The 27,464-nt window shown below is 58.5% G+C and overlaps 1 protein-coding gene across 2 annotated transcripts in view; it reads left to right on the top strand.

Moving 5' to 3' along the window:
• The first annotated feature begins 835 nt into the window (after positions 1–835).
• Positions 836–27,464, top strand: part of PLCG1 (phospholipase C gamma 1) — a 35,576-nt gene continuing 8,947 nt past the window's right edge. For both annotated transcript variants that reach the window (XM_032605289.1, XM_032605288.1), the window contains exons 1-19: positions 836–980; positions 1,214–1,532; positions 20,852–21,004; positions 21,082–21,175; positions 21,318–21,365; positions 23,562–23,646; positions 23,741–23,824; positions 24,048–24,082; positions 24,306–24,378; positions 24,478–24,579; positions 24,767–24,885; positions 24,964–25,049; positions 25,127–25,247; positions 25,953–26,121; positions 26,235–26,357; positions 26,439–26,540; positions 26,621–26,808; positions 27,036–27,236; positions 27,308–27,427. In XM_032605289.1, the coding sequence (XP_032461180.1) occupies positions 1,316–1,532; positions 20,852–21,004; positions 21,082–21,175; positions 21,318–21,365; positions 23,562–23,646; positions 23,741–23,824; positions 24,048–24,082; positions 24,306–24,378; positions 24,478–24,579; positions 24,767–24,885; positions 24,964–25,049; positions 25,127–25,247; positions 25,953–26,121; positions 26,235–26,357; positions 26,439–26,540; positions 26,621–26,808; positions 27,036–27,236; positions 27,308–27,427 (2,120 nt within the window). In that variant the 5' untranslated portion in view covers positions 836–980; positions 1,214–1,315. The remainder of the gene's footprint in view (positions 981–1,213; positions 1,533–20,851; positions 21,005–21,081; positions 21,176–21,317; positions 21,366–23,561; positions 23,647–23,740; positions 23,825–24,047; positions 24,083–24,305; positions 24,379–24,477; positions 24,580–24,766; positions 24,886–24,963; positions 25,050–25,126; positions 25,248–25,952; positions 26,122–26,234; positions 26,358–26,438; positions 26,541–26,620; positions 26,809–27,035; positions 27,237–27,307; positions 27,428–27,464) is intronic.

Genomic DNA, 27,464 nt, shown 5'->3' with positions numbered 1-27,464 from the left:
CAATGTGAAGGCTATGGGAGAAGCAATTTGAAGAGGGAGGTGAGATGTCTGTGTTACGTGGGGACGTGGAGCAGGTAGTTGGATGTGGGGGAGATACAGCTTTGGCACTAGGGTGCCTGGGTTTGGCGGGGGAGGGGGGACGGGGGGGGGTGACGCCATGGGAAGGGTCAGGTCGCCTTGGGAACTGACTCAGGACCCACCGCAGAGGAAGAGAAGCTTCTGGAGGTCGAAAGGCAGCGGCCAGAGAGGGAGGAGGAAAACAGGGGGAGTCGGGCCGGGAAAACCAAAGCTCCGGAGAGCATCTGCAGGAGGGGCGCAGTGAGGTAGGGCCTGAGCCCGCGTCCTGCCGCGTGGAGACGCAGCGTGCGGTGCGGAAAACACTGGTCCAGGCAAGGGACAGAGGCGAAGACCACTGGAGGACTTGCAGTGGATGCTCAGGCCTGGGGTACTACTCCGAATAACGGGACCCCCCCAAGGCCACACTGGCCACTGGGCCGGGACAAACGTGGGTCCAACAATCTTAGGAGCTGCCCGCGGGCCGGCCCTGGGCGGCCAGAGGGGAAAGACGGGACAGGCCAGCTGTCCGTCAGAGCCTGACGACCAATCCGCAGGAGGCCCCGCCCCCTCCCCTCCCCAGAGATGGAGCGCGGAGGACCCGCCTCCGCCGCCGCCGCCGCCGCCGCCGCCGCCGCCGCGGGTGTGAGGCGAAGCGGCCTGGCCTGGTTCCCTCCGCTGGGCAGCCCGCCCAGGTACTGGGTTTGGCTGGCGGGCCCGGGGGGCGCTCCGCACCCTCACCTCTCCTCCCGGTCGCTGCGCGGGCGGCACTCCGGAGGCGGGCTTGAGGGAACTGCTGCGGCCGGGCCTGTGCGGGACAGTGGGCTGGGCAGCCGGTGTGTCCGACTGACGGCCGGGCCGGCGCGAGGCTGCCGCGCGTGACGGGGCCGGCCGTGGCCGCCAGGCTGTGTCCGGGGCCGCGTGAGGTACCTCTGCGGGACGGAGGGACTGGCAGGTCGACCGCGGGCGGCGCGCGCGCCCCCAGCCGGGGCCTGTCCGGGGGTCGCGGGGCGCAGGCGCAGGCGCGGGCGCGGCGGGCGACGGGCGGGGGTCCTCCCCACGGGTGCGCGGGCGCCTTTGTTCCAGGCGCGCGGGCCGAGGCGGGGCCTGCAGGGCCGCCCCGCCCCCCGCTCAGGCCCCGCCCCGTCTCCGCCCGCAGGAGCCGCCGCCGGGGTCTGCTCGCCCGCCGCCTCCGCCGCCGCCAGCTCGCTCCCGGCGGGCCTGCGCCGCGGCAGCCTGTGCCACCCCCAGCGTCGGAGCCATGGCGGGCGCCGCGTCCCCCTGCGCCAACGGCTGCGGGCCCGGCGCGCCCTCGGACGCCGAGGTGCTGCACCTCTGCCGCAGCCTCGAGGTGGGCACCGTCATGACTTTGTTCTACTCCAAGAAGTCGCAGCGGCCCGAGCGGAAGACCTTCCAGGTCAAGCTGGAGACGCGGCAGATCACGTGGAGCCGTGGCGCCGACAAGATCGAGGGGGCCAGTAAGTGCGCCCCCCTCCCTGGGGCCCGCCGCGCGCGCGGGGGCGGCGGTGGTCTGCGCCCGGCTCCCGCGCTCCTCGGGCCGCCGCTGAAGAGAGACTTGGGCAAACTTTCGGGCTTTCCCCCCCACACCCTGTGGGCCCCGCCCCCGCCTCGGCCCGGGTGGTCACCGGGGGCGGGGGGCATCCGGGTCCTCAGTCACCTGACAGGACACCCCCTCCCCCAGCCGGGGGGGCGTGTTCCAGGCTCTTTGCCCAGAGGCCTAAAAATCCTAGCGGGTTGGAGACCAGCGAGGCCGGCGTCTGGTCCCCCACAGCCCGGGAGCGGTGTCGGCCGAGGCGACGGGAGCCGAGGCAGCGTGCCCCCTGCCAGCCCCAGAACCGGGGCCAGACCAGATGCGCGCCCTTTCTCCAAAAAGAGCAGCGTCCGCGAAACTGTGGGCCTCCTGGCTGGGCTCATACTTGGAACGGAACCTTTGGGTTTCCTGGGTAGAACTTAGGCAGTTGCTACGGGAGGGCTGGTTTTGGAGCGGAACCGGGCCTATGCATCTCCGTCACGGGGAGAGGGAGGAAGGTGGTCCTGTTCGGTTTGGAAAAGCCTGAGGGGAGGCAGTGGCTGCTTTTTCCCGCCGCTTCTTTTGTCCCGAAGCTGAATTTTGGAGGTCTGTGTGCGTGGGCAGATACCCAAAGCCGGGGCACGGAGAGGGGCCAGACTCCCCTTGTCCTTGGATGCACGTTCTCAAGAGCTTGGCTCCCAGGAGGCCAGCCTCACTGCTTTGTGTCAGGTACTGTTCAAGAGCACGCAGCCAAATTGGGGTCTAGCCCTTTGTGTCCTGTGGCCTGTGTCCCGTAGCTGGAGGGAACCAGGAGTGGCTACTCTTGATTTCCTGCCTCTTTGCCTTCCCAGGCCTGACCTTGGCTGCTTTTGCGAAGGAGGGAGGTGGGGGATTTTGAAAAACCCCAAATCCTTCAGAGTGTTATTCCCCTGGGCGCGTGCTTGTGCTGTGGCCGGATGGGCCCCAGCTCCGCTCTCCGTTCCCCCACCTCCAAGTGTGAGGGGTGATTTGTCTGCAACCCCAGGCTGTGGGTTGCTAACTGCAGAGACCCCCAGAGACTGATGTTAGAGCCAGGTTCAGAATTAGGTCCATGTGTAGGAAGCGGGTTCAGGAAGTGACACCCCCAAGGGAAGGTCCCACAGACCTCCTTGGCTGTGGTGTACCTGCCTGAAGGTGGCTGAGAAGATTGGGAGGAAGGAAGGTCTTACGGTGAGGCAGCCGTCCTCAACTACAAACTCCAGATCTGACACAGCTGCCGAACTTCCACACGGCAGCCGCCTTCCTCGGTGCCCCCGTCGGCCCTGTCAGCCATTGGGAGAAAATTTTAGTTATTTGAGAGACTGGATTCCAAAGTGGAGGAAGGACAGACACTGCAGAGAGCTGGGATGGCCCTGGAAACATCACCCAGGCATCAGACTCCAGGCGCAGCCCCTTCCATGTTTCTGTGGTGCTCTGTGTGCTCGCTCTCCTGAATTGGTAGCATGGGCTGGAGGTTCCCAGATAGATAGACTTCTCCTAAGTAACAAGCTGCATTTCAAACTGTGCTCGTGACCAGCAGGCAGTACGTGCAGCACAGTGGTTGAAGGCAGGGTTGGATTTGAAGCCCGTGTATTTTAGTTGTGTATCCCCTGCAGCTAGCTACTTCTCAGAGCTTTAGTTTCCTCATCTGCGAAGTGGGAGTAATAATACATCCACTATATTTTGTTGCTCTGGGGGTTAAATGAGAAGATTAAAACAGCTAGCACAGTGCCCGACACATTGTAAATGTTTAATAAGTGTAAGCCGTTATTAATGGTAACAATAATGGAGTATGACTGATCTCCTGGACTGGGACTGTGTGGCTGCAGAAGAGGGTGAGGGTGAGGGTGTCGGAAGGGAGGAGGATGGGGCCCCAGTTCCCACTTCACTGAGATCACTACCCGGAGACGGGAGGATATGGTTTTGTTTTGCCCTGACCCAACTACTCAGCTACCCACCTACCACGTAGAACAGTGGATAGAGTAAGTATAAGGAGATGTGCACATCTGGCTCATGAGTGGGTAACTTTCTCGTTTGTACGTTGGGGCATGTACAGAAGGAATGGGTGTGGAGAGGCAAGAGGCTAGTCCCACGATGTCTCAGGTGTTTGGGGATGGAGGCAGGAATGCAGAGGACCTGATGACCCCCAGCCCCCAATGGTGGGTCAGCCAGAGAGGTACAAATTCAGTGATCTCATCAGTTAGCTGGGATTTGAGAGGCCTGGAACGTGGGCAAAGGATGTGGAAGGGGCCCTGGCCCTTTGATTTTGGAGGCCCGGATTAAAGGATTCCGGGTGAGAAGGCTAATGGACACTCGTGTGGCGTTCAGACCTTGCAAACAGAGCCTCGTGCTGAAGCTGCCCCATTGCTGCCTATTCATGGGTGCACCTCATTGTGGGGTTCTGATCCCTGCAGCCCCCGTCTGTGGGTTCTGAGGAAGTTTAGACTCCCAGCAGGGCCCCTTGCCGTCTGGCCTTTTCCTGCTGACCCTGTAACCTGGCCAAAGAGAGAGAGACACTTCTGGGACCCTCAGGGTGTCCGTGGCCCTGAGGAGAGACTGGGGTTCAATGAAAGTGCCCGGCACTCATGTAGAGCAGGGGTCCCCAACCCCCGGGCCATGGACTGGTACCAGTCCTCGGCCTGTGAGGAACCAGGCCGCACAGCAGGAGGTGAGCGTGGGCGAGTGAGCAAAGCTTCATCTGCTGCCCCCCCCCATCGCTCGCATTCCCGCCTGAAAAATTGTCTTCAGTGGAAAAATTGTCCCCCGTCAGTGGAAAAATTGTCTTCCTCGAAACCAGTCCCTGGTGCCAAAAAGTTTGGGGACCGCTTATGTACAGGACCTCAACAGGACCTCATTCTGGCCTAACTCTGTGCCCTCTCGCTTTATCCTGCACTTGTGAGACGGGGCTGGCAGGTGCTCACTTCTCCAGTGGGAGTTTGGCTTAAAAGAGGGGTGGGGAAGTGCCTTGGTGCTGGTTGTCACGGTGGTGTGACAGGAACCAGGTCAACGTTGGGCTTTTTATGTTACAGATACTGACTTAAATGAGCACAAAGCAATTACAGACCTCCTGCTGAGTGCTACAGAGACTTTTCATCATGTTTTCTTGGTTTATCCTCTAAAGGGCCTGGAGTACCACCCCACTTTACAGATGAGGAAATAGAAGTGTAGGGAGTGAATTGTGCTGCCATGTGACAGCCTCAGTTGGACCCGGCTCTCCAGTCAGTGGCTGGTCGGCCAGTCCCAAGAGGACTCAGAGCCCCGGGATTGTGCTGTGAGTGGTCTCAGGCCCCCGTTCTGTGGTCTGCGTTGCACCTCTGAGGAGAAACCTTTGTGTTCGGACTGTTCCTTACAGACAGCCTCAGCCTCTCTAGGCTCTGGCTGTACACTTTTCCCTCAGGTGCCTTCTGGGATGAGAGGTTCAGTCAAGGGTCATTGTGGGTACAGTGGCTCGGGTGGAGGCTCCACGGTGGGCTCTGAGTGCCATCCAAGCGTATCTGTGGGAACTTTTGCAGCCCCAGCCTTTCGTCTTTGATTCTTACATTGACACCCTTCTAGACGCCAGGCTTTCTCAGGTGGTGAATGAAAACAGGCCCTTGCCCTTAGGGAAACTAAAGGGGACAATGGAATGGTACCTTTGATGCCAGGGGTGGGGGGTGGCAGAAGAACGCAAACCGCCTGGACAAGGCAGTCAGGCTCACAGGGTAGGTGACATTGGTACCAGCTGTCTGAGGCCTGACCCCTGTGGCTGTCAGACTGCTGAGGAGATAGACCACAGGGCCAGCCCTGAAGGCTGGGCCCAAGGTGCCCGAGGAGGGCAGGCCTGTATCATTGGGGATTTTCTTTGTGCTGGCTGGTTGCTCCCGGGGGGAGAGGGGTGAGAGCACATGTCCGGATCTCCAGAGCTAGCCATCCTCGCCTGTGCGTTTCCTGTCTGACTGGTTTTTCCAGGGGAAGTCAGACCTCTTAGTGTTTCCTCAGCCCCCCAGGCTTGCCCTGATGTGTGGGTTTCCAGACCAGCCCGGCCAAGCTCTCTGTCCAGCTGGGGCTTTTTCTTTCCTGTGAACCTAGGAAAGGGGCCTGCTTCACAGATGCCTGGAAGAGCTGAGCACAGCAGCCCTGGGGCCCCCAACACCTCCACCTTCTCTGTGTGTGTGCACGTGTCCACACAGACGTACGCAGATGCATAGGCTTGAGTTACCAGTTAGAGAGCTTGGTCACTAGCTTGTTTTGGGTAGCCCCTTAGAATGGGGGGCATTTATTTGCTCAGTAAATATTGTGTGAACACCTCTTATTTGCCCAGTGCTAGGCACTAAGGGTTCAAAAGATGGATAAGACTTGGTCAGTGGCATTGAGGGACTCCCAGACTCCTGGAAGAGACAGATTTGGGAACGTGTAATTATAACCCTGTGTGTTATGTACCTAGAGGTCCATACTGAGAGCTTTCTGAGTGCAGAGTAACGAGCTCTGCTCAGCAAGCAGGGGGGTCGAGAGGAGAGAGCCGGGAAGGCTTCACACGGAAGGTGGCCGGGGAGCTGGGCCTTCCTGAGTGGTTGAGGAACTTGCCTGTGCCCTGGCTGAGGCCCTGGGGATCGCTGTGCAGGGGTTGGGCTGGGGGCAGCGTAGGGAGGGCCATGGCATGCTGTAACTCGTGGGTTGTGCTCTGTTCTGTAGGCCAGCTGTCACCAGAGGCTGAAGCAGGACTGTCCTGTGTTTGGGAGAGGTTGAGGAGGGAGACCTGTGAGCCACTTGCAGTTTGCAGGAGAGACCTGATGAGCACAGCACAGCCTCCTTGCGAGGCAGGCGGGAGGCGGCAGTGATGGAGGGGAGGGGAGGGGCTGGGGCTGGAGGGAGGAGACAGTAGAGCCAGGGTAGCTTAGCATTCGGGCTCTGAACTCTGACTGCCTAGGTTAAAATCCTGTTGTGCCGCTTACTTGCTCTGTGACCTTGAGAGGGTTGACTTTATCTCTCTGGACTCCTTGTTTATAAAAGAGGGATAGATTACATTTTTCTCATAAGGGAGTTGCGAGGATTCGGAGAGAGTCTGCAAGATGCTTCGCGTGGAGTGTAGCACCGTGTAAGTGCTTCACGCATGGGAGCCCTGACGAGGAGGAAGGTGAAGATTAAGTTGCCCAGGAGGACCTGTTAGTGGAAGGGAGCAAATGTACCTGTGGTATTGAGGGGGCTGGCCACTAAGCGCTTTGATTCGGAGACAAGGAGCCACCTAGCCTCTTTCTTGAAGCTCTCAGGAGCCCCTCTATCATCAGGGCTCTTTCCTGCCACTGACTTTTGCAGGGTGCCAGGGCAGTTGGCTGTGAGCAGCGGTTTTGGTATCATATGAAGATATCAGATTGGCCTATTTCTGAGAACGTCGCCCTGAGAAATGCTACCTGAGCACCTTGGTGGGAGACCCCTGTCTTCCAGGAAGTGCTTTAATGCCAGCACGTCAGTGTGCTAGGGCCTGCCTTTGCCTCTCCCATCACCATCCCTGTCGGTCTCCGTTAATTCAAGGCATCTCTTCCCACTCTGTGCCCTTTTCTCTGGGATGTGGCTTCAAGGAAGTCAGCGGTGGCTAAGGTGGAGGGAGGAAGGGAGGCCTAATGTAGCAAAGGCCTGATATTAGGGGATAGGAGACGTTTTCCCCTCTCTGCTCCCTCTCTTAGAACTGCAGAAGTCAGTGGGGACTTTGAGGGGAGTCCCAGGAGAAGTGGAGGTGGGACAGGAGGAGGGGAGTGTTCTGGAGCTCCTAGTAGAGTGCTTTGTTTAGAGAAGCATGGCGCCCGGGCTTCTCTGGGGGGAAATCTTTGAGAGCAGCATGGTATCAGGTAATAAGACTCTAGGTGGAGCCGAGGGTGAGGAGTGGCCTCCAGCAGCTGTAGCCAGAATCAGTCAGATTTGGGTCTGAGTCTCAGCTCTTCCTGTGACCTTGGGTACACGTCACTTTAACCTATCTTAAACTGATCTTCAGCTGTAAAAATAATTTCTCCCTCACGGAGCAGTATATTAACAACGGTCAAATAGATTTTATGTGAGAGTGCTCAGCACAGCATGTTGCACTCGTGGGTGCTTAACAACTATTTGTTTCCTTTGCTTTCACCATAACTAACTACAGAGCTCCAGTTCTTCTGTCCACCACGAAGCTGGATGCCGTGGCTGCTCTGATAGCCTGGGCTAGAAGTCTGCTTCCTACTTCTTTTCTTTGTTCCCTCCCTGAGTCTGTACACAGAGGTCGGGGGCAGGAGAAAAATTGGGTACTTGAATAGTGCATTAGTTCATGGAGCATTTTCTCATCCATTGTGTTGTTTGAGCTCCACCACAGCTCCACCTGAGAGGTGGGAATGATAGGCTCTCCCTTGTAGATGAGGAAACCAAGGCCCCAAGGCTAAGGTGCCCAGCAGGTTCATGGTAGTGCTGGGACGAGAGCCTGGAACTTCTGATTCCCACTGCAGTGTTCAGTTCATTCCTCCACTCTGGGGAAGTGACAGTAAGGTGGGTGTTCTGCGGGACCAGAGTTGTTTTACTTTATGTGGACAGAGCTCCCTGATCTCTCCTCTGCCCTCTGGGCAGATGTGCTGGTCGATGCGCCCAGGCCCCCTTCCTGGCACGCTGGACTCAGAGCCTCCATCGGGACCCTCTGCTGCCCTCGGCTTGCCACAGCCCCCATCGAGATGCTTCTCTCCCTGCTGCGGGGGCCAAGGTAGCAGAAGAGCCTTGCCCTGACTTGCTCTTACTGGGCTGTGGTGACATCCGCACTGAGCCTCTGCCAGGGCAGTGGGAGTCTGGGCTCTGGGCTCTAGGTGCCCTGAGAAGGGCCTCTCCAGGACCCCAACGACAAGCTGAAGCACATGCCTTCGTCCACATGTTCCTTCGTTCATCCCACATTTAGTGTGGTCTTAGCTCCTGTGTGTTAGGTACGCTGAACCAGACATGATGACTCCAGCCTCTGACTTGTTCACTGTGGCAGTAGATCTCTAGCATAGTGAGCTTTCCGTATCACCATAGCTACTCTTTCCTTGAAGGAAAAAAAAAAAAAGCCCTGAAAACGGCTTTCTTGGGCCCTGTGGCACACTGAACAAGTGAGGTGCCACTTGTGCCTCCCTGGCTTTGGACTCTGGCATTTGCTGACGTGCCAAGCACTGTGGAGTCTAGCGGTAAACATAAAGGTTAAGGCACATACAGCCAGAAAGAAAAAATAACGGCGGGGTCCGGGCACGCTGAGAAGGAAACAAGCCAAGCTTGCTCTGTCGGTCTGGAGAGATGAGGGTGTGCTGTGTTCATCTCCATGGCTGACGGCAGCCGAGGCTTGGCTCTCCCGTAGGCCATATGTGTGCGCCGTGGCGAGCCACCCCACTGTTTCCGGAGGGGGGCCTTGGCGGCTCTGGGTCTGCCCCCAGGTGCAGAGCCTCAGCACTCAGGGCAGATTAGGCTGGAGGAGGATTTGGGGAAAGGAGGCCAGGGAGGAATTAGTTCCTGTGACTTGAGCACGGGGTACAGTGAGGGTGGCCCCGCTGTTGTGGCAGGTAGGCTGCAGCCCTTGTGGGTCAAGAGGCTGCCTTGGCTGGGGTCTCGGAAACAGAGAACTTTGTGTTCTCACTCCGAGTTATTATAGCTGTGCCCTTGCCTAATTGTATCTCTCCGCCTTCACCCCAACACACATACTCCTGCTTGAGCTGCCCCCGAGCCACAGCTTCCTGCCATCACCCCATCACCCCAGAGTTAGAGCCGCTCATCACAGCTGGGTGTGCTGGGGCCTCCAGAGGGAGCGGAGACTGAGGCTGCCTCGAGAGAGTGCCCTCAGCCCTAGAGGAGAGGGAAGAAGTGTGAGAAGGGGGAGGTCCTTGGATATGCTGGGGCTGGGGAAGAGAGGTGGTGGGGACGGTGCAGGTGGTAGCTTTGGTGGAGGCTGAGGTCCCAGGAGATGCGGCTCGGAGAGTCTCTGCCTTGCATTCCTGCCGCAGTTCTTGATGGTCTCCCTCTCCTCCTTGTAAGACTAGTTCCTTTTGAGGAGGTGCTTGGCTTGCCTTTGAGAGGCTGCAGTGGCTGAGTGCCCAAGCACAAGTACTAGGTCTCTCCCCGACTTGTCACCTCTAGGAACCAAGCCTGTCCTCGGGGAAGCAGGGAGGGCTCCTTTTTATAGCCCACATGTAGGCTTTGTGTATAGGCTGTGCTGCTTCCTTCTGGGCCCTTCCCGGTGTTGGCCGGTGGCCCTGGCTTCAGCAAGACTAAGGATGCAGAATACATGGGGCAGGGCTTTCTCCTGCAGGAGACTGGCATCTCCCTTGCTGAGCCAGGCCTGGCACAAAGCAGCCTGGAGTTAGGAAGCAAGAAAAGAAGGTGACCCAGTCCTTGATCCTGGGAAGCTTGTGATCTGGAACGTGCAGAAAACCGTGAAAGCCCAGGGCCGGCAGGAGACAGTTGTGCCTGAAGTGCTGTTGGCTGAGCGCGGGGCTCCAGAGAGAATCAGCCTGCCACTGTGGGTCGCTCCCCCTGCTGGCTAGCAGGCTGGCGTTGGCTAGAGGATCGAGGCGTGAGCTCGGTGAGGAGTGGACGGTCTGACCAAAGCTCCAGGCCCTGGTGGCAGACATCTGACCAGAATGGTAAGGCGTTGGGCCACGGAGAGTTGGACCACTTGTTTGTGTGAGACCTAATTCTAACTCGTCGCGGGTGGGCCATTCACATTGGGGTTGGCTTCCTGTTTTCTTGGATACCTGGGGACGTGGCTGAGCTGAAATGTCCTGAAGGAAGTGGTTGTTTAAGGGGCGCCCCCCAGGTCCCAGTGTCCTTGGCCTGGCCTTGCCCTTGCAGGGGTAGGGCACTGACCATACTGGGACTCTGGCTGTGTAGCTGTGGTTGTGTGGTGGGTGAATGCAAACCCCATGGGATTGTGTGACTTCAGCCTCAGGCCCAGAGAGTGTGGGCCCGAGTTCATGGAGTGACTGACCCTAGGAAGGAGGGGAGGAGTTGCCCACAGGTCCCAAAGGCTTCTGCGCCTACTTGAAGGTAGGAGGTCAGCTGGGAAGTTGGGTAGCGACAGGGGCGGGGGGCGACGAGTCCCTCTCTGAGGCTCTGAAGACCCCTTACCCCTGTTTGTCCTCCGGTAGCTCTCCTATTCTGACCCTAACACAGTAATTGAGTATAATGTGCCTATGTTCGCCTGTCAGTCCCTAACTGGGGCTGGCTTTTCTTGGGAGCTCTTAGCATATCCAGCAAGGAGGTTAGAAAACGTAGTATATATCGGTTTGTCCGGGGTTACTCAGAGCCTCTTGAGGCCAGCAGTAAAATAACAGAGAGAGTCCCCTCCAGTGAGAACACCTGATGCGTAGACTGTTCCTTGAGGGTGTCCTGGTCCCTGGCCTGAGAACTGGCCCACACTGGAAGGGTGAGGCTCTGCAGGCAGGGGTGGGAGGCTAGCAGGCAGCTGTCTGTGCTACAGGAGGTGAGGCCAGGAGCTGTCTTAAGAGCGTGGAACCAGGGAATTAAAATCAGGAAGGGCAAGTCCCAAGGTAGCCACTCCTCTCAATAGGGGAGGTGATTTTGAAGAATCTGAACTGGGCTTCCTGGGGAGGCAGGGAGTGGGTGTTCCCTTTCACCTTGGAGTGAGGTCAGAGAGTAGATCACATACTGGGGCCTTGGCTCCCCGGGAAGCAAAAGGAGGATGGGAGAGTGGCTTGGCTTGGGCTGGTGTTGCCCAAAGGGAGTGGCCCACTGAGGAGAGGCTGGACCAAGCAGCTCTAAACCGGGAGAGCAGGTGGGTGTACAGGAGAGGGCGTCTGAATGAGCAGGCCTGTGACCTACTGACCCTTGTCATTGTTTAGAACGTCTCCAACCTAATCAGGGTTGACTCTGTTGGGGGTTTGAGGGCTGGCCCCATATGTCCCCCAAAGAGGGAAGGGCCCATGGTGACAGTAACAGAAACCAAAGAGGCGGGGAGGCAGGGCCGGGGTCGTGAGACAGCATGGGGGTCAGCAAGCTCCACAGGGGAAGGCCTCTGCCATCCCCCTCCCACCTGTACCCCAACTTCAGCCCCTATCACTCAGCCCCCAGCCGGAGGCCCCTATCATTTCCTTTCAGGAGAGGGCCCCAGAGTTTTTCTTTCTTCTCCTAACAGTCCATTTCCTGCTAGGCACTGGGGCATTGACGCCAACAGGCATGGAGCTTATGCTCCAGTGGAGAAGACAGTCAGTCAAATAGCCTTAAAATACACAGCGTTCCCACTCATCTAGGTACTAGGTAAATGTGGTTGTGAATGATATTAGAAAAGCCAGTAGGACTTGTTCAAGGATTAGATTGGAGGGGGTGAGAGAAAAAATGTTAAGCATGATTCTGAAGAGTCGAGTCTGTGCACCTCTTTGGAGGTGGTGCTGTTAGCGGACCCAAGAGGTGTGGCAAGAGGCCTCGTTTTTGTGAGGGGTTGACTTTGAGGCGAACAGGTGGAGACGGCAAGTAGGCAGTTGGTTTGAAGGGTCTGAAGCTTATAGTCAAGGAGTAGGCTAGAGCTGTGTTTGTAAATTGCCTGCATTGACACTGACTGGGGAGCAGGGAGAGCATCGGGAGAGGAGAGGCCCTTGGCATGGGGCCTTGATGAAGGCCAGCGTGGGGACAGGTGGGGATAGGCCTGGAGCCCAAGAAGAAGCAGGAAATCAGGAGAGGAGAAGTCAAGGGCAGAGCTTGCAGCAGGAGGGAGGGTGTAGACAACCGTGTTGATTGCCCTGAGGGTCAGGAAAGAGGAGGCTAGAAAAGTGACTTATGCTTAGTACTCTGGTTCTCCAGGTGGCCTGAATGTACCATGAGGAGCATTTCATTGGGCCTTTTGAGATCCTGGACACTCCAATACCCAGCCCTGCTGGGCCCTCATCCTCTTCCCTGTAGCTGGGAGCCTGGCAGACACAGGCCATCTAGAAAGAACTCGGGCAGCACCAGCCTGCAGAGTGGGCAGACGTCAGCATCCAAGGGACTGCCTGGGGCGTCACGTGGGCTCGGGCAGAGAAGCTGGAGCAAGCCCCCTGTTGCACCTGACCCCACTGTGGTGTTGATGGCCAGTGGAGGCCTACCTTCCCTCCCCTCTCATCCATGAAACTCTGAATGCCCTTTTCCCCAAACCCCCAGACTGCTGCATCGATGCCTTGGCTTCTGTGATCCTCCCTGACAGACCCGGACAGGCCAGTCCTCCAGACCTGCCTTCCGTGGACAGAGTGGTCCGAGACTTCCCACATCCAGCTCCTCACTTTCTCTGGCTCTCGGTGCCACAGACACCTCCCTGTTGTTCTACTCTTTGCAGGACCTCATAGTTATCTGCTTCCCCATCTGTTTCCTCCACCGGGCAGGAGCTTTCTGGCTTTCTCAGGGGCAGGAACTCCAATGCCTTACTGATCTCTGTTTATCCAGGACCCACCCCAGGGCCTGACGTGGAGTAGACAGACATTTGAAAGTTTGATCCCGGTGATGGAGTGAAAGAACAAGCCCAGTAGATAACTGCTCATCTCTCTCCCAGCTTTGAGTTCCTTGGGTGGGGCTTCCTTGCCCTTCCTTCCTTTGGAGCCAGGGCATGCTGTTCCCACCCCTGAAATGGATGGGATTAATTTTGCATCTTAGGGAAGAGGGCTGCCTGCCTGAATGGTGTGAAGGCTTGCTGGGCTGCCCAGCTTTTTCTCTGCAAACCCAAGTTCAGGGTGTGTGCTGCTGTGGGGCCACTGCAGAGGGTCCCAGTTCTACATGAACTACCATGTGACTGTGACAATACCCTTGGGAGCCTCCATTTCCTCATTGCTCCACAGAGGAGGTTCACCTAGAATCTAGACTCCAGATGATTCATGAACTGGCGAGGATCCTTGGCAGCTGTGACCTGAAGCAGTTAGTATGTAGGAGTGCAGGGTTCCGTGTAGGAGGATCCCACAGATCCCCATCCAACTGTCTGAATGGCCTTTTCCTGTTTATTAAGGTGGGAGAAGGGCTGGCTGCTCTTCTCGGTCAGGTGTTTGGGGAACAGTGATGGACGAGACCCCAACCGGGAACAGATGCTGAGCTCTGCCCTGGGTGTGCCCTGTACTCCAGGGTTTGGCTAGGCCTTCCCTGTTGCATCTGGGAAGGGGTTTAGTCCTCTCGCCCCTGCTGGTCTGGTTTGAAGGTGCTGCTGCACAGGAATGGGAAGGAGATAAACTCTGGCCTCACCTTCCCTTTGCTGCATGACCCTGTGACCCTGGGTCTCTGAGTCAGGATCCGTCCTTTGTAAAATGGAGACTGAGAGCTCCCCACCCCTCTGCTCTCATCTTTCTCCCTGGGAGCCGCTCCAGACTGTTGTGTTGGGCGGGGATAGGGGGGCTCTCATTCCTACTCCTTGAGCAGTAGGTGGCCGACATGGAAGCTGCTGGCCATCCCAGGCCCTGGCTCCTGCTGCATCAGACTCCTTTCCCACCTGTGTGCAGGTTCTGTCTTGTCTTCTCTTTGGCCACCTCCATCCTTCTTCTTCCAAGCTGTGAGGCTCTGTATAATCCTGGCCGATCCAGGCACCCTAGGGTGCAGAGGCCTCTGGCTCCCTGTGTAGGGCAGCAGAGGTGCAGAGCTGGGAATCAGCTGGTTGGCAGTGCGCTTCCCTTCGTGGATTCCTTTCTCCATCTCAGCGTCCTCTGGGGGAGAAAGTTGAGCTCCATTTGTGCTCTCTCCGGCCCTGATGTGTAGTTTCTTTGGAGGGTGGTACAGGAGGTGCTGACTTGCGGGATGGGGACTGGGAGTGGCCCATCTGTTTGGCCCAGGCTGTATGTGGAGAAGATGTGATTGATGAGAGAGCGTTTCTGGGAAGGTCTGTACAACTCTCCCGACCCCTGGGACCCGCTCTTTTGAATCTCCTGGTGGCCTTGGCTTAGACCCAAGCAGGGCGTGGTGCTCAAAGAGCCCTGCCTGTTCTCTTTTGTTTTCCCCAAAGCACCATTAGCTTCCCATGGTTCCCACCGGCTACAGGAACCTGTGTACAGGAACCTCCCAGTGTTTTCAGATTACTCTGGCCCCTGGGGTGGTGCCCGCGCCCTCCCCCCTGCACCCCGTGTCTGGTCCTTCTTTCTTCTCTCCACATGGTCACCCCACTGACCACTGCATTTGCATATTTGTTGGAGCTCCTCAGCCTTTGTTGCCCCATGGCACCACCTCTTCCAGGAAGTCATCCCTGATACCCTCTTTGAGCATCTGTGGCCTCTTAGATAATTAGCTCTGGAGTCTAACTCTCGTGTGTTCATTCCTGCTTCTAAGCACTCTGTAAGGCATTTTGAAGCCTCCCCAGGGACCTGGGTTTGGGGAATGGAGAGGAGGCAGATGTGGTTTCTTCCTTGTGGAACTCACAGGTCAGTGGCCTTGACACCAAGGAGGCATCAGATGGTGTGACCAGAATGCGGAAGCACCAAGTATGCCACGGGACCAGGCCTGATGGAAACTTGAGTTGAGAAGGTGGGCCTGGCACATGCAGAGGCTCAGAGGTAGGGGGAGCACTGGGAGCGGATGTGGGGCTGGGGTCTCTGGATCTCGTGGCTCTGACTGGACTTGGGCCCTTTTGAGGAGTGCTGAGCTTTGCCCACCTTCCTCCAGGACACGCTGCAGGGCTGGGCGTGCACAGCGCACTGTCAGGGGCAGTGAAAACCCCAGGGGAAGGGACCTGTCCCGATAACATTCACTTACCTCTTTCAAGCTTCCTAGATGTTTTTTAAAAAACTTTGGTATTTATCATGACTTACAGCTATTTTAAGTTGTAAAAAGTATTTACATGCATTTTTATACGGTTGGTTTCTTTTTTTTAAATTAATTTTTGGCTGCGTTGGGTCTTCGTTGCTGCGTGCGAGCTTCAGTAGTTGTGGCACACGGGCTCAGTAATTGTGGCTCGTGGGCTCTAGAGCGCAGGCTTAGTAGTTGTGGCACACAGGCGTAGTTGCTCCGCAGCATGTGGGATCTTCCTGGACCAGGGCTCGAACCCGTGTCCCCTGCACTGGCAGGAGGATTCTTAACCACTGCACCACCAGGGGAGTCCGGTTAGTTTTGAATTTCCTGGTGGCCTTGGGGAGAAACGGTTAGTTTCTATTGCAGTTTCCACCAATTAATTTATGCACTTAAAGGGAAGACTCTCTTAAGAGAAATATTTTGGCGAATGAATGCATGTTTCATGTCCAGAAATTTGTGATATGTGTCATTTCGTTTTTTTGTGTGTGGTGGTGCTGGTGGTTTTCTTGACCGTATCTTCATCATTAGGGGGTTTAATTTTCAGTATGTCCTCTTGTCCCTTTCTAGCAAAATCACCTTGCTGACTCTGTGTAGTTCTCTGTCTGCATGTGAAGGGTTTATGGCAGGTCCACCCCCACTAAGGCCTTCACTTTATCCACAGGCTACCTAAGAGCTGAGAGACTTGCCCGAGGCCCAAGCTGTATCCTCAGAAACAGGATTTGAAACGTGGTGTTTGTGATTTCAGATCTGTTAGCATTCTCTTCTGGTGCCCCACCCTATGCAAGGTCGGGGTATGTGTAGTGCCGGCACGTGTTGGCTAGTGCGTAGGTGAGATGCTGTGACTGCAACAGGCCCGGTGCTGAGGCTCAGGAAGCAGCCTCTGGCTTAGAGCGTGTCATGTCCATGTGCACCCGATGTGAACTCGGAGGCTCCACAAGTCCCACTCTTCCCCCATGGTGCCCCACCCCTGTGAGACCCTTTTTGGAGCTGGGGAAATGGCTACTTGGGTTCTTTTCCTTGGGCCAAGGCAGCTGTAGGCCAGCTTTACCTCGCCTAGGTTTGGGTTTGCCCCCAGCAAAGCCCTGGCAGTGGCTGCTGCTGGCTCACATAGGCCCCATGTCAATGGCACTAGGCACACAGGCAGGGGGCTTCAGACTTCACTGGGACTGGCGGCTCCTGGCAGGGCCCTTATGCAACCCAGTGAGGTAGGAGGAATCCCCAGTTTACTGATAGGGAAACTGAGGCCAGAAGAGTGCGGGACTGGGCTTCCCTGGTGACGCAGTGGTTAAGAATCCGCCTGCCAATGCAGGGGACACGAGTTTGAGCCCTGGTCTGGGAAGATCCCACATGCCGCGGAGCAACTAAGCCCGTGCGCCACAACTACTGAGCCCGCGTGCCATAGCTACTGAAGCCTGTGCACCTACAGCCTGTGCTGCACAAGAGAGGCCACCACAATGAGAAGCCTGCGCACCACAACGAAGAGCAAGCCCCCGCTCGCTGCAACTAGAAGAAGGCCCGCATGTAGCAACGAAGACCCAACGCAGCCAAAAACAAGTAAAATAAATAAATTTTTTTTAAAAAAGAGCGGGACTGCCCAGGACCTCACAGCTAGAATTTAAGATCTGTGTGGTTCTCCTCTGCTGGGCCTGGACAGCCTTCAGGAAGGGGATGGTCAGGGCAGGCTTCCTGAAGGAGTGGGAGGAGGCAGCCTGGCCTGTGAGCAGGCCCTCAGCCCTTAGGGCTGGCATGAGAGGCCAGTCCCTGGTCCAGGTGCGGTGGTCCCTCATTAGCCCAGAGCCTCTTGAGGAGGGCTAGTCTATTTCTTCATGAGAGTTTGTGGGCGATTAAATGCCAGGGACTGAGTCCCCCCTCACCACCCAGGCTTGTTGCTGTCTGCCATGGCCTTGCTTGGAATGGTGATACCCACACTGTTCCTTGGGGCCTCTGCGTGGGCCTTGGGGACCTGGTCCTTAGAGGAATGAGCCCTCCACGGCTCCTAATGGGCTGAGCTGGCTGGGTTGTGCTGATGGACCCCCCCAGGCCCTCTAGGGTTTGGGTGAGCTTGCGGGTGGGCCTTTGTCATAAACGAAAGCCCTACTCCCTTCTGCTGCACATCAGCCCAGCCTGGCTGCAGGCCCCTGGTTGTGGGATCCTGCCCTTGTCCTCAGAGAGTTCCCCCATCTTACTCCCCCATCTCCAGCCTAGCCGGGACCTCCCAGTACCACTGGCTTTTCTTTTCCCCATGTCCCTTGAATGTTATTCTCCGTGGTTCTATGTGGGAATGAGTGCTGGGTCGTGGGTTTCCTGCTCCTCTAAACAGTTTTCCTCCCTCCCCCAAGCTCCCAAGTCCTGAGAGGGTCTCTCTTCCTGCCCTTCCTTCAGGTCTGACCCAGACCCTGCAGGGCAGAGGCCGTGCCTGTCCCAGGGGGTCTCCTCCCCTTGATGGCAGTCCCTGGGCAACCGGTCCTGGCTCTCAGGAAGAGGACCCTGCTGTATTTATTCTGGGAGGCGGGAGGGTGGGGCTGAGGTGGGAGGTCACACAGGATGCAGCTTTTAAGAACCTGGTAGCGCCTCTCACCCTGGTGTCTTGTCCTTCCAGCCTGCGGTTGGCTTGATGGACTTGGAGGGCCTGAGGGCCGGGCTGACAGCTCCAGTGGGGAGAAGTACAAGGGGCCTTGTGTGGCCAGCAGGAGCCTGGGAGACTTGGGCGCCTGGCCCAGAGTTGTTGTGTGCCTACCTGGTCCCTGTTTCGGGGACCAGCCTCTTTTGCTTCCGGTATGGTCTCACTGGAAATGTACTCAGGGGCACGGGGCAGGCCACAGGGCACCTAGGACCCGCTGGCAGTGTGTGTTGTGTGTACGTGTGTGCGCACATGCAGCACATGTGTGGGGTGCTGCAGGTGGCCTGGCAGCAGGCTTCAGGTTGACCCTGCAGTTGCTTGCCGGGCGGTAGCCACATCGTGGACTAACTGCCTCTGATGACTGGTGGGCAGCTGCGCGGAAGGGCCCAGGCTGTGGACCACACAGGCCTAGTTGGCCTGTATGCGTTGTGTGTGTGAGGTCGTGTGCCTGTGTGAGAGGTGTGGGAGCAGGGTGACAGCAGCTCTGCACCGGAAAAGCATGCTGGTTTCTGTTTCAGAGGGCAAGGTTTGTGGTTATTCTGCAGTTTCTGATCTGGGCATTTCCCCTGTTCAGCTCCTCCTTCCATCTTTGGGAACCCTGTCTTCTCAGGCTGGGTCTTTGTGACCCAGTCTCCCTCCCCACCCCCGCTCTGTTTTTACCTGAGCATAACTCTTCATTTTAAAAACCACTCCCATTGTGCTACCCCTCCCCCCAGTGGTGTGCCTGCTTTTTCCGTTGTTTGTTCAGTCATTCAGCAAGCACTGGGTGGCCTTGCCCAGCCTGGGAGAGATTGAAGAACAAACACACACGTAGTGCCCCAGGGTGTCAAGGGCATGATTACTGCAGGAAGGCTCTTCCAAATTGGGTCTTTGGTGAGAGAGAGTGGAGTCTGGGAGGTAGACAGCCCCTGGCTAGGGACCAAGGTGAAATGGGGACAGAAACACGACAGTTCTTGCCCTCAGTCCAGCTTAGGTGGGATGGAGCAGAGAAGATGGGAGGGCAGAAGTGGCAGTAAATCACTGGAGCCGCATCACAGCGGGCCTTCAAGGCCGGAGAAGGAGTGGGTTCTCCATAGTGAGCAACCTCAGGGGGGATCAGAACAACAACAGCCTATACAGATTCGTAGGCTCAAGAAGGTTGGCTGATTGGTGAGAACTGGGGGGCCCTCAGCTGGAGGACTGGGCCTGTGAAGGTTGCTGAGGGCACGGGAGCAGGGCCCAGGGAGAACCAGCAGTGTTCTGGCAGGGGAGCTGGGCCTGGGGCTGGAGGCGATGCCACTGTTTGAGGTAGGATAGGTGGAGCACAGCCGTGGCTAGAGGGACAGGAAGAAGGCCTTGGGATTGGGCCTCTTAGAACATTCCAGCCGGGGTGCTGTGCACTTCAGGCCAGGAGGGCTCTGGGGGGAGGTGGGCCAGGCAGCATGCTGGCAGCCCTCCTGGCTCCAGATCTTCCGGGCCAGTCTGGGTCGAGAGCATTTGAAGAGGCTCTAGAGCCAAGGGAGTGCTCAGAGTCATTTCTGGCGGCTAAGCCAGGCTTCTCTCTTTTGACCTCCCTAAATCTGTCTCTTTATCTGGCTGGAAAGTGTGCCCTCTGTGCAGGGTCCCAGCCGGCACCCAGGGACAGTGTGAGTGTGCAGCCAGGCGCTCTCCAGGCCTGGGGTCGCAACCTGTGTGCCTGCTCTGACTGCCTGTGCAGACCACAGACCACCGAAGGAGACAGAGCCGAGGGAGGGGGAGGGAGGCTTGAATGAGTGCCCACCATGTGCCAGATGGCTGGCACACAGGGCTGGGCGCTCTGGGCTGTTAGGACCTTTGAGCTTAGCAACACCTCCAGGTGCCGCAGTCTGTTACCTGTGTTCACCGAGGGAAGCAGTGGGGTCAGAGTGGTTGTCACTCTGCTGAGGTCGCGCAGCTAAGGTGAGGTGGAGCCCGGGAGTCCAGTCCCAGCAGGCCCACCCCAGGGCCCACACAGGTCTTTTCTGCCGCCCTGCCTTCTAGAGAAATTCAGTCAAGCTCTTTGCTCTAGAGATAGTAAAACCGAGATGGAGGGAAGTTAAGTGAGTCACTCAGTGTCATCTCAGAGGTAGTGGCTGAAGCAGTTCATCTGCCACTCTGACCTGGGTGCTTCCCCAGTCTGTGCCGTGAGGCCAGAATGGGAGCCATCCGTGGGCAGCCGCTGCTCTTGCTGGGTCTTGCTCAGGGATATTTAGGGGGTGAGCCGTCAGGCTGCACCAGTTCTCTTGGCCCAATCCCTCCTTCCTCCTATGGACCCTGAAACCCATTTGGGCCTGCCCAGCCCCAGGCCTGCCCTTGGGACTTTATGATTCAGTTTGTGTACCCTTTTTGTTTTTTTTGCGGTACACGGGCCTCTCACTGTTGTGGCCTCTCCCATTGCGGAGCACAGGCTCTGGACGCGCAGGCTCAGCGGCCATGGCTCACGGGCCCAGCCGCTCCGCGGCACGTGGGATCTTCCCGGACCGAGGCACGAACCCGTGTCCCCTGCATCGGCAGGCGGACTCTCAACCACTGCGCCACCAGGGAAGCCCTAGTTTTATTACTTTTGTGTCAGGAAAGGGTCCTCACAGAACAGCCGTGGGTCCCCACTTCTCTTTGTAGAGTCCAGCTCTTTCCCAGGTCAGAGTGAACTGCCTATATTGTCACCGAGGGAAGGTACACAGGACGGAGATTCCTGTTCCCGCAGACATTCAGCTTTTAGCAGAGCTCTGTCCTTAGACTCAGCCCAGTTCTCTTCTGTCCCCCAGTAGGACTGAGTGGTCTTGACTCTGCCCCGCTTCCCGGGGTGGGGGGGGGGTCTCTCTTTGTGGTCCTCCATGAGGAGAGTGTGGGAATGAGTGGGAGACAAGGCTGCCCTCGTTTCAGTGTTAACCCTGAGAGACCTCAGCCTGACCTTGACCTCTTCCCTGCCTTCCTAGTTGACATTCGAGAAATCAAGGAGATCCGCCCGGGGAAGACCTCACGGGACTTCGATCGCTACCAAGAGGATCCTGCTTTTCGACCGGACCAGTCACACTGCTTTGTCATCCTGTATGGAATGGAATTCCGCCTGAAGACCCTGAGCCTGCAAGGTGGGAGCTGAGGAGGTGGAGGAGTTAAGGGGAGCAGCCCCTGGCCCCAGGCTCAGCTCTTTGCCCCTTGCTCATAGCTACGTCTGAGGACGAAGTGAACATGTGGATCAAGGGCCTGACTTGGCTGATGGAGGATACGTTGCAGGCAGCCACACCCTTGCAGATTGAGAGGTAAGAACCCCCCGCAGACGTGCTTAGGGTTGGGGCATCGGGCTCTAGGGAGCAGGGCAGGGACTCAGGCCTCTGTGCCCAGAGCCTGCCTGCTGGTCTCCTCCCTAAGCCTGGGCCTCACTTCGGGCTTCTCTCCCTCCAGGTGGCTGCGGAAGCAGTTCTACTCAGTGGACCGGAATCGTGAGGATCGGTGGGTCCTGCGCTGTGGCTTTAGCCCGGCAGGGTGGGTTGGGGCCGCCAGAGCAATAGCCCACCTCCAGGCAGCTGCCTCGAGAACCGGAGGACCCGCCTCAAGCAGGGTGGGCAGGTGGTTCTGGCACAAGGAGCTTCCTGCAGAAAGCCCTCTGATGGCCTTGTGCGAGCTGGCGGGAGAGGCCAGGGACGATAAGCCACGTGCCCTGCCACTGTGGGCAGAGATAGGCGGTACAGAACTGGCTCTGGGTGTCCTGTAGTTTGTGTGTGTGTGTGGGGGGTGCTTTGAAGCTCACGGCTTTGAGGCCATGGTGTGACTACCAGAGGGGCTACAGAGAGGTGCAGGACAAAAGCTGGGTGATGGATGATGAGGACCGTTGACTGGGAGAGAGGTGGACACCACGGAGGGTGTTGAAGAGAAACGTGACGTGACCCGGGTTCAGTTGCACAGAACTGCTAGCTGCGCTTGGAGGGTCCAGGGCAGGTGGAGTGGAGAACTCAGGGAGCAACTCCAACGCTCTGGGTGAAGAAGACTGGGTCAGGGTGGGGTATTAGGAAGGGGTTGGATTTTGGCTAGGCTGTATTTTGAAGATAGAGCCCAATAGCATTTCCTAACAGATTGATTTTGGGGTGAGAGAGGGAGTTGAGGTTCACGGCAAAAAGCTTTTTGGCATGAGCATCTGGAAAGGTGGAGTTGCCATTGACTGAGATGGGGAAGGCTGTGGGAGGTGCACACTTGAGTGGGTGAAGTTCTGTGACGCCCTTAGATGTTCAGGTAGAGATATTGAGCAGGCAGGTGTGTAGAACGAGTTCAGGGGAGAAGTCGGGCTGGAGCTGGAACCTGAGGAGCACATAGGTGATTTGGAAGGCCACGAGGCTGGTGATGCCTGGGGGTAACCTTGGCAAGAAAAGGGAAGGAGGCTGGTGGCTGATCGAAGGCCCATGCTGCCTCAACACTGGGGACTGGGGAGGTGAGGAGAGGAGCCAGCCAAGGGAAGTGGCTGCTCTAGAGTTAAGAGGAAAATCGGAGAGTGTAGAGCCCTGGAAGCCCAGGGAAGAGGGGGTGGTCAGCTGTGCCAGGCCTTGTGACGTGTGGGGAAGACTGAGAGGTGCTCCTTGGACTTGACAGCACAGAGGTCGTTGGTGACCTTGAGGCAGGCAGTGGACAGTGGGGATGGGGTTCAGGAAATGAAAGGAGCCTGGGTCTCTCCTTTAAGGCACTGCTGTGAAGAGGAGCAGAGAAGGGGCAGTGGCTGGAGAGGAAGCAGGGCAGACAGGTGTTTGGGGGGGGAGTGGTAACAATCTGCGTGTAATGCTGATGGCAAGGAGTCCACAGAAGGAAAGCTTGATGACGCAGCAAGTTTCCTAACCTGCCCAGTGAGGACCCTGACGGCCCCACCCCGGGTGACTGAGACCAGGCAAGCGCTTGCTGAACAGCGCTGGCTGATAGATAGCAGGACTGCCCAGGGCAGGGCTGGACCCCTCAGGGAGTTTTGGTGCTGCCTGCCAGGCCCTTGGGCAAGAGAAGGAGGGGTGCCCACATTCCCTCCCTGCCACCACCTCCCAGGAAAGAAGGCCTCCCTCTCCCAATCGTGTTCATCCTGTTGCCAGGCCCAGCATTGTCCTCCGCCCCATTCTTGGGCAGGGGTGCTTCCCTGTCAGACCCCGGGAGTGTGCTCCATCGCCAGCAGTGGTACTGAGCTGAGAAGGATCTTCCCCCTCCTCCCCTCGGAGGCCCTGACTCCCAGGGGCAGTGGGCGGGAGTCCTGTGAGCTGCCTGCCCCTCTCGGGGAGTTTGAGGATGAGGTGGAAGGAGCCTGGAGGTCCCACAATAGTGGCTGCCTCTCTCTGTCCTTGGGAGAGCTGAGGGCCCAGACGTGTGAGCTGAGCGGTGCTGGTGGGAGGGCGGCCCCGAAGATGGGCTCCCCTTGCCCCGCCCTGACCCACTTTACTGAGGCTGGTGACCCCTCCTTGCCAGAATCCTAGACTTTCCTTTGCTCAGCTGAGGAGACCGAGGCCCAGAGAAAGGAAGGGGCTTCCTTTGCTACCCCGTGGCTCTGAGCCAGCCTCACTGTCAGGACCACAGGTCCCAGAGTAGTGTTGTTTACCTGTTCGGCCCCAGGTGGACTCAGCCCACAGGTCAGAGGTTGTGAGAGGTGGGGTGAGGCCACTGGCGATGTCCTTGTTTCCTCAGTATATCAGCCAAGGACCTGAAGAACATGCTGTCCCAGGTCAACTACCGGGTCCCCAACATGCGCTTCCTCCGAGAGCGGCTGACGGTAAGGGCCGGTGGGCCGTCTGCAGGCGGGTGGGGAGGCTGGCTGCCCCAGGCCCTGCGGGAGGCCTGACCGGAAGTGCCGCTCTGCCTCGCAGGACCTGGAGCAGCGCACCAGCGACATCACCTACGGGCAGTTTGCTCAGCTGTACCGCAGCCTTATGTACAGCGCCCAGAAGACGGTGCATGAGCCACCTACCCCCACCGCCCCTACCCTGCTGTCCCACCCCAGCCCCGCTTGCCTCAGCCCTGCTGCCCTGCTTGGGGGTGATTGGGTGCCATTTCTCCAGTTCTTCTCCTCGTGAGGCCTGCCCCTTTCTGTTGCCCCAGCCCTTCTTCCTGAGAGCCCCTTCCCCACGTGGCCTCCCAGGGGCTCTCATGCTGACCTGGTTCTGTCTCCTGCAGATGGACCTCCCCTTCCTGGAAGCCAGTGCCCTGAGGTTTGGTTTGAGTTGGGGAGGTGGGGTTCTCCCTGGGCCCCTTCGTCCCTCCCCTGGTTGATTCCCGATGCAGGTGGGAGGCAGCGGGAGCAGGGGAGCCCTGCTGGCCCATTCCGGGCGGCTGTGCTGGCCGGGAGCTGGGCCCTGCCTTCCCAGGGGCCCCTCATTGTCTGTGGCCCACGCTAGCCAGCCGGCCGCCAGGCATTTCCCTTCTCTCCCACAGGGCGGGGGAGCGGCCGGAGCTCTGCCGGGTGTCCCTTCCTGAGTTCCAGCAGTTCCTCCTCAAGTACCAGGGGGTAGGACTGGGCTGGGGTTGGGCCAGGGTGCTGGCTGAGAGGGGCTGGGCTCACCACGGGATGGAGGCCCCTCACATGCCCCACCCTCCCACCCATCAGGAGCTATGGGCTGTCGACCGGCTCCAGGTGCAGGAGTTCATGCTCAGCTTCCTTCGAGACCCCTTGCGAGAGATCGAGGAGCCTTACTTCTTCCTGGATGAGGTGAGCCCTGCCCCTCACCCTCCATCGGGGAATCAGGGAGCAGACGGGCCCACGGGAGCCCGGCCAGGTCCCTCCCGCAGTCCGTCGTGCCCCCGACCTGGATTGAGCATTCTCTCCCGTGTCACCCTGTGCTGTGGCCCAGGGCAGGGGCTCATCCTCTCTTCTCTCCGCATTTGCTCCTGGGCAGTTCGTCACCTTCCTGTTCTCCAAGGAGAACAGCATATGGAATTCGCAGCTGGACGCCGTGTGCCCCGACACCATGAACAACCCCCTGTCCCACTACTGGATCTCCTCCTCGCACAACACGTGAGTGGCTCCCTTGGCCCACACCCGACCCCGGGAGGTGGGTCTCGCCTGACCACCCCGCCCTGCTTCCCTGTCCAGGTACCTGACCGGGGACCAGTTTTCCAGCGAGTCCTCCCTGGAAGCCTACGCCCGCTGCCTGCGGATGGGCTGCCGCTGCATCGAGTGTGCGTGGGGGCTAGGTTGGGGTGGGGGCGGGGGGAGGCCTGCCCGCTTGACTCTGGTCACCTTGCTTGCTCTCCAGTGGACTGCTGGGATGGTCCAGACGGGATGCCAGTCATTTACCACGGACACACCCTGACCACCAAGATCAAGTTCTCAGACGTCCTGCACACCATCAAGGAGCACGCCTTTGTGGCCTCAGAGTGAGTGGCGTGGCTCGGCTCCGGCTCTCTCCTGGGTCCCCTTGAATGTGCTACCCCCCTCCCTGCCTTCCACCTCCTGCCACCTGCTGGAGCCCACCCTTCCCGAGCCATTCACTTCCTGCACGCTTGGCCCACCTGCTCACTCCGTGGGTCCTTCTCCTCAGCCTGTGGAACACAGTCAAGCTCTCCTCATCCTCAAAAATTAATTCCTTAACCCTGGGCTCACAAGGCCATTGTCCTGCCAGCTCCTTTCCCGTCACAATCCGGAGAATTGTCTGTGCTCCTTGTGTCTCGCTCTGCAGTTCCTATTGTTCCCCACAACACGTGGTCACTAGTCTCTCCCACCTCACTGAGGGGGTCACTGGGGTCCCCCAGTAGCTAACTTTGGAGGCTGCTTGTCACCTCTCCTGACCTTGGGTGTAGGATGTCTCTCCTTGCTGATGGGGCAGCCTCCATGATGAGATCAACTCTGGGGACACCTGTCTGCAACAGTCCCAGCCCTTGGTTTCTGCTGCACCCAAAAGTGCCTCTCTAGACCCCTCTCCTACCCCCCACAGTGGCCAGGGCCTGCCTCTTCTCTGGGGTGACTACCCTCTAGAAAGGACCTTGGGCCCTAGGCTCCTAACACCTCACTCTGTGAGGGTCTGAGCCGTGACTCCTCGGAATTGCAGGATCTGTGTTACGCACTGGTCCCCCACCCTGCAGGTACCCGGTCATCTTGTCCATCGAGGACCATTGCAGCATCGCCCAGCAGAGGAACATGGCCCAGTACTTCAAGAAGGTGCTCGGGGACACACTCCTCACCAAGCCCGTGGACATTGCTGCTGACGGGCTCCCCTCACCCAGCCAGCTCAAGAGGAAGATCCTCATCAAGGTAGGGCTTTGGGGTCCCCACTCCTCCGCTCCAGCTGTGGGTCCAGGCCTGGGTGAGGAGGTGGGGCTCTGGGCCTGGGCCTGGGAAGCCACGTCGTGGCCTGTCCCCCACAGCACAAGAAGCTGGCTGAGGGCAGTGCCTATGAAGAGGTGCCTACGTCCGTGATGTACTCTGAGAACGACATCAGCAACTCCATCAAGAATGGCATCCTCTACCTGGAGGACCCCGTGAATCACGTGAGAGCTGGGCCTGGCTGGGCCTGAGGGGCAGGGTGGTGAGAGGGCTTTGTTCACAGGCCTCGCTCCCGCCTCTTCCAGGAGTGGTATCCCCACTACTTCGTTCTGACCAGTAGCAAGATCTACTACTCCGAGGAGACCAGCAGTGACCAGGGCAACGAGGACGAGGAGGAGCCCAAGGAGGTGAGGGGCTGGCCCAGGGCCGGGGGCCGGGCTGGGGTCAGAGTCACCGAGTGTCTCTGCCGTCGCCCTCTGCCTTGCAGGCCAGTGGCAGCACAGAGCTGCACTCCAATGAGAAGTGGTTTCACGGGAAGCTCGGGGCAGGACGGGACGGGCGGCACATTGCCGAGCGCCTGCTCACAGAGTACTGCATCGAGACCGGGGCCCCCGACGGCTCCTTCCTCGTGCGCGAGAGCGAGACCTTCGTGGGCGACTACACCCTCTCCTTCTGGTAACCCTCCCAGCGCGTGCACACGTGGATCCAACGCCGGCAGGGGAGGCCAGGTCCCACAGTGCGTCACGCGCACACACGCTTGCAGTTAGCGCGGAGCCCCTAGAGGGCCGCCCCCACCTGAGCCGTCCTCAGGGTGTCTCCTGCTTGAGGCCTGGTGCCTCGCCGCGGGTGGAGCGTGGCGTGTGGCCCGGCCTGCTGCTCACTGCCTCCCCGTGTCCCCTCAGGCGGAACGGCAAAGTCCAGCACTGCCGGATCCACTCCCGGCAGGACGCAGGGACCCCCAAGTTCTTCCTGACTGACAACCTCGTCTTCGACTCACTCTATGACCTCATCACACACTACCAGCAGGTGCCCCTGCGCTGCAACGAATTTGAGATGCGCCTCTCAGAGCCCGTCCCGCAGACCAACGCCCACGAGAGCAAAGAGTGAGGGAGGGGATGGGGACGGGGCAGGAACCCGGGGGTGGGGGCCGGGTCTGACTCGGGCCAGTCCACAGGTGGTACCACGCGAGCCTGACCAGAGCGCAGGCCGAGCACATGCTGATGCGCGTCCCCCGGGACGGGGCCTTCCTGGTGCGGAAACGGAATGAGCCCAACTCCTACGCCATCTCCTTCCGGTGAGGGGGTCCCCCTGGGGGGCTGGGGCGGTGCGGG

The sequence above is a fragment of the Phocoena sinus genome, chromosome 15 (genome assembly GCF_008692025.1).
Source record: "Phocoena sinus isolate mPhoSin1 chromosome 15, mPhoSin1.pri, whole genome shotgun sequence".
In the NCBI taxonomy this organism is placed as follows: domain Eukaryota; kingdom Metazoa; phylum Chordata; class Mammalia; order Artiodactyla; family Phocoenidae; genus Phocoena; species Phocoena sinus.
This window is presented reverse-complemented; position numbering and strand designations above follow the sequence as displayed.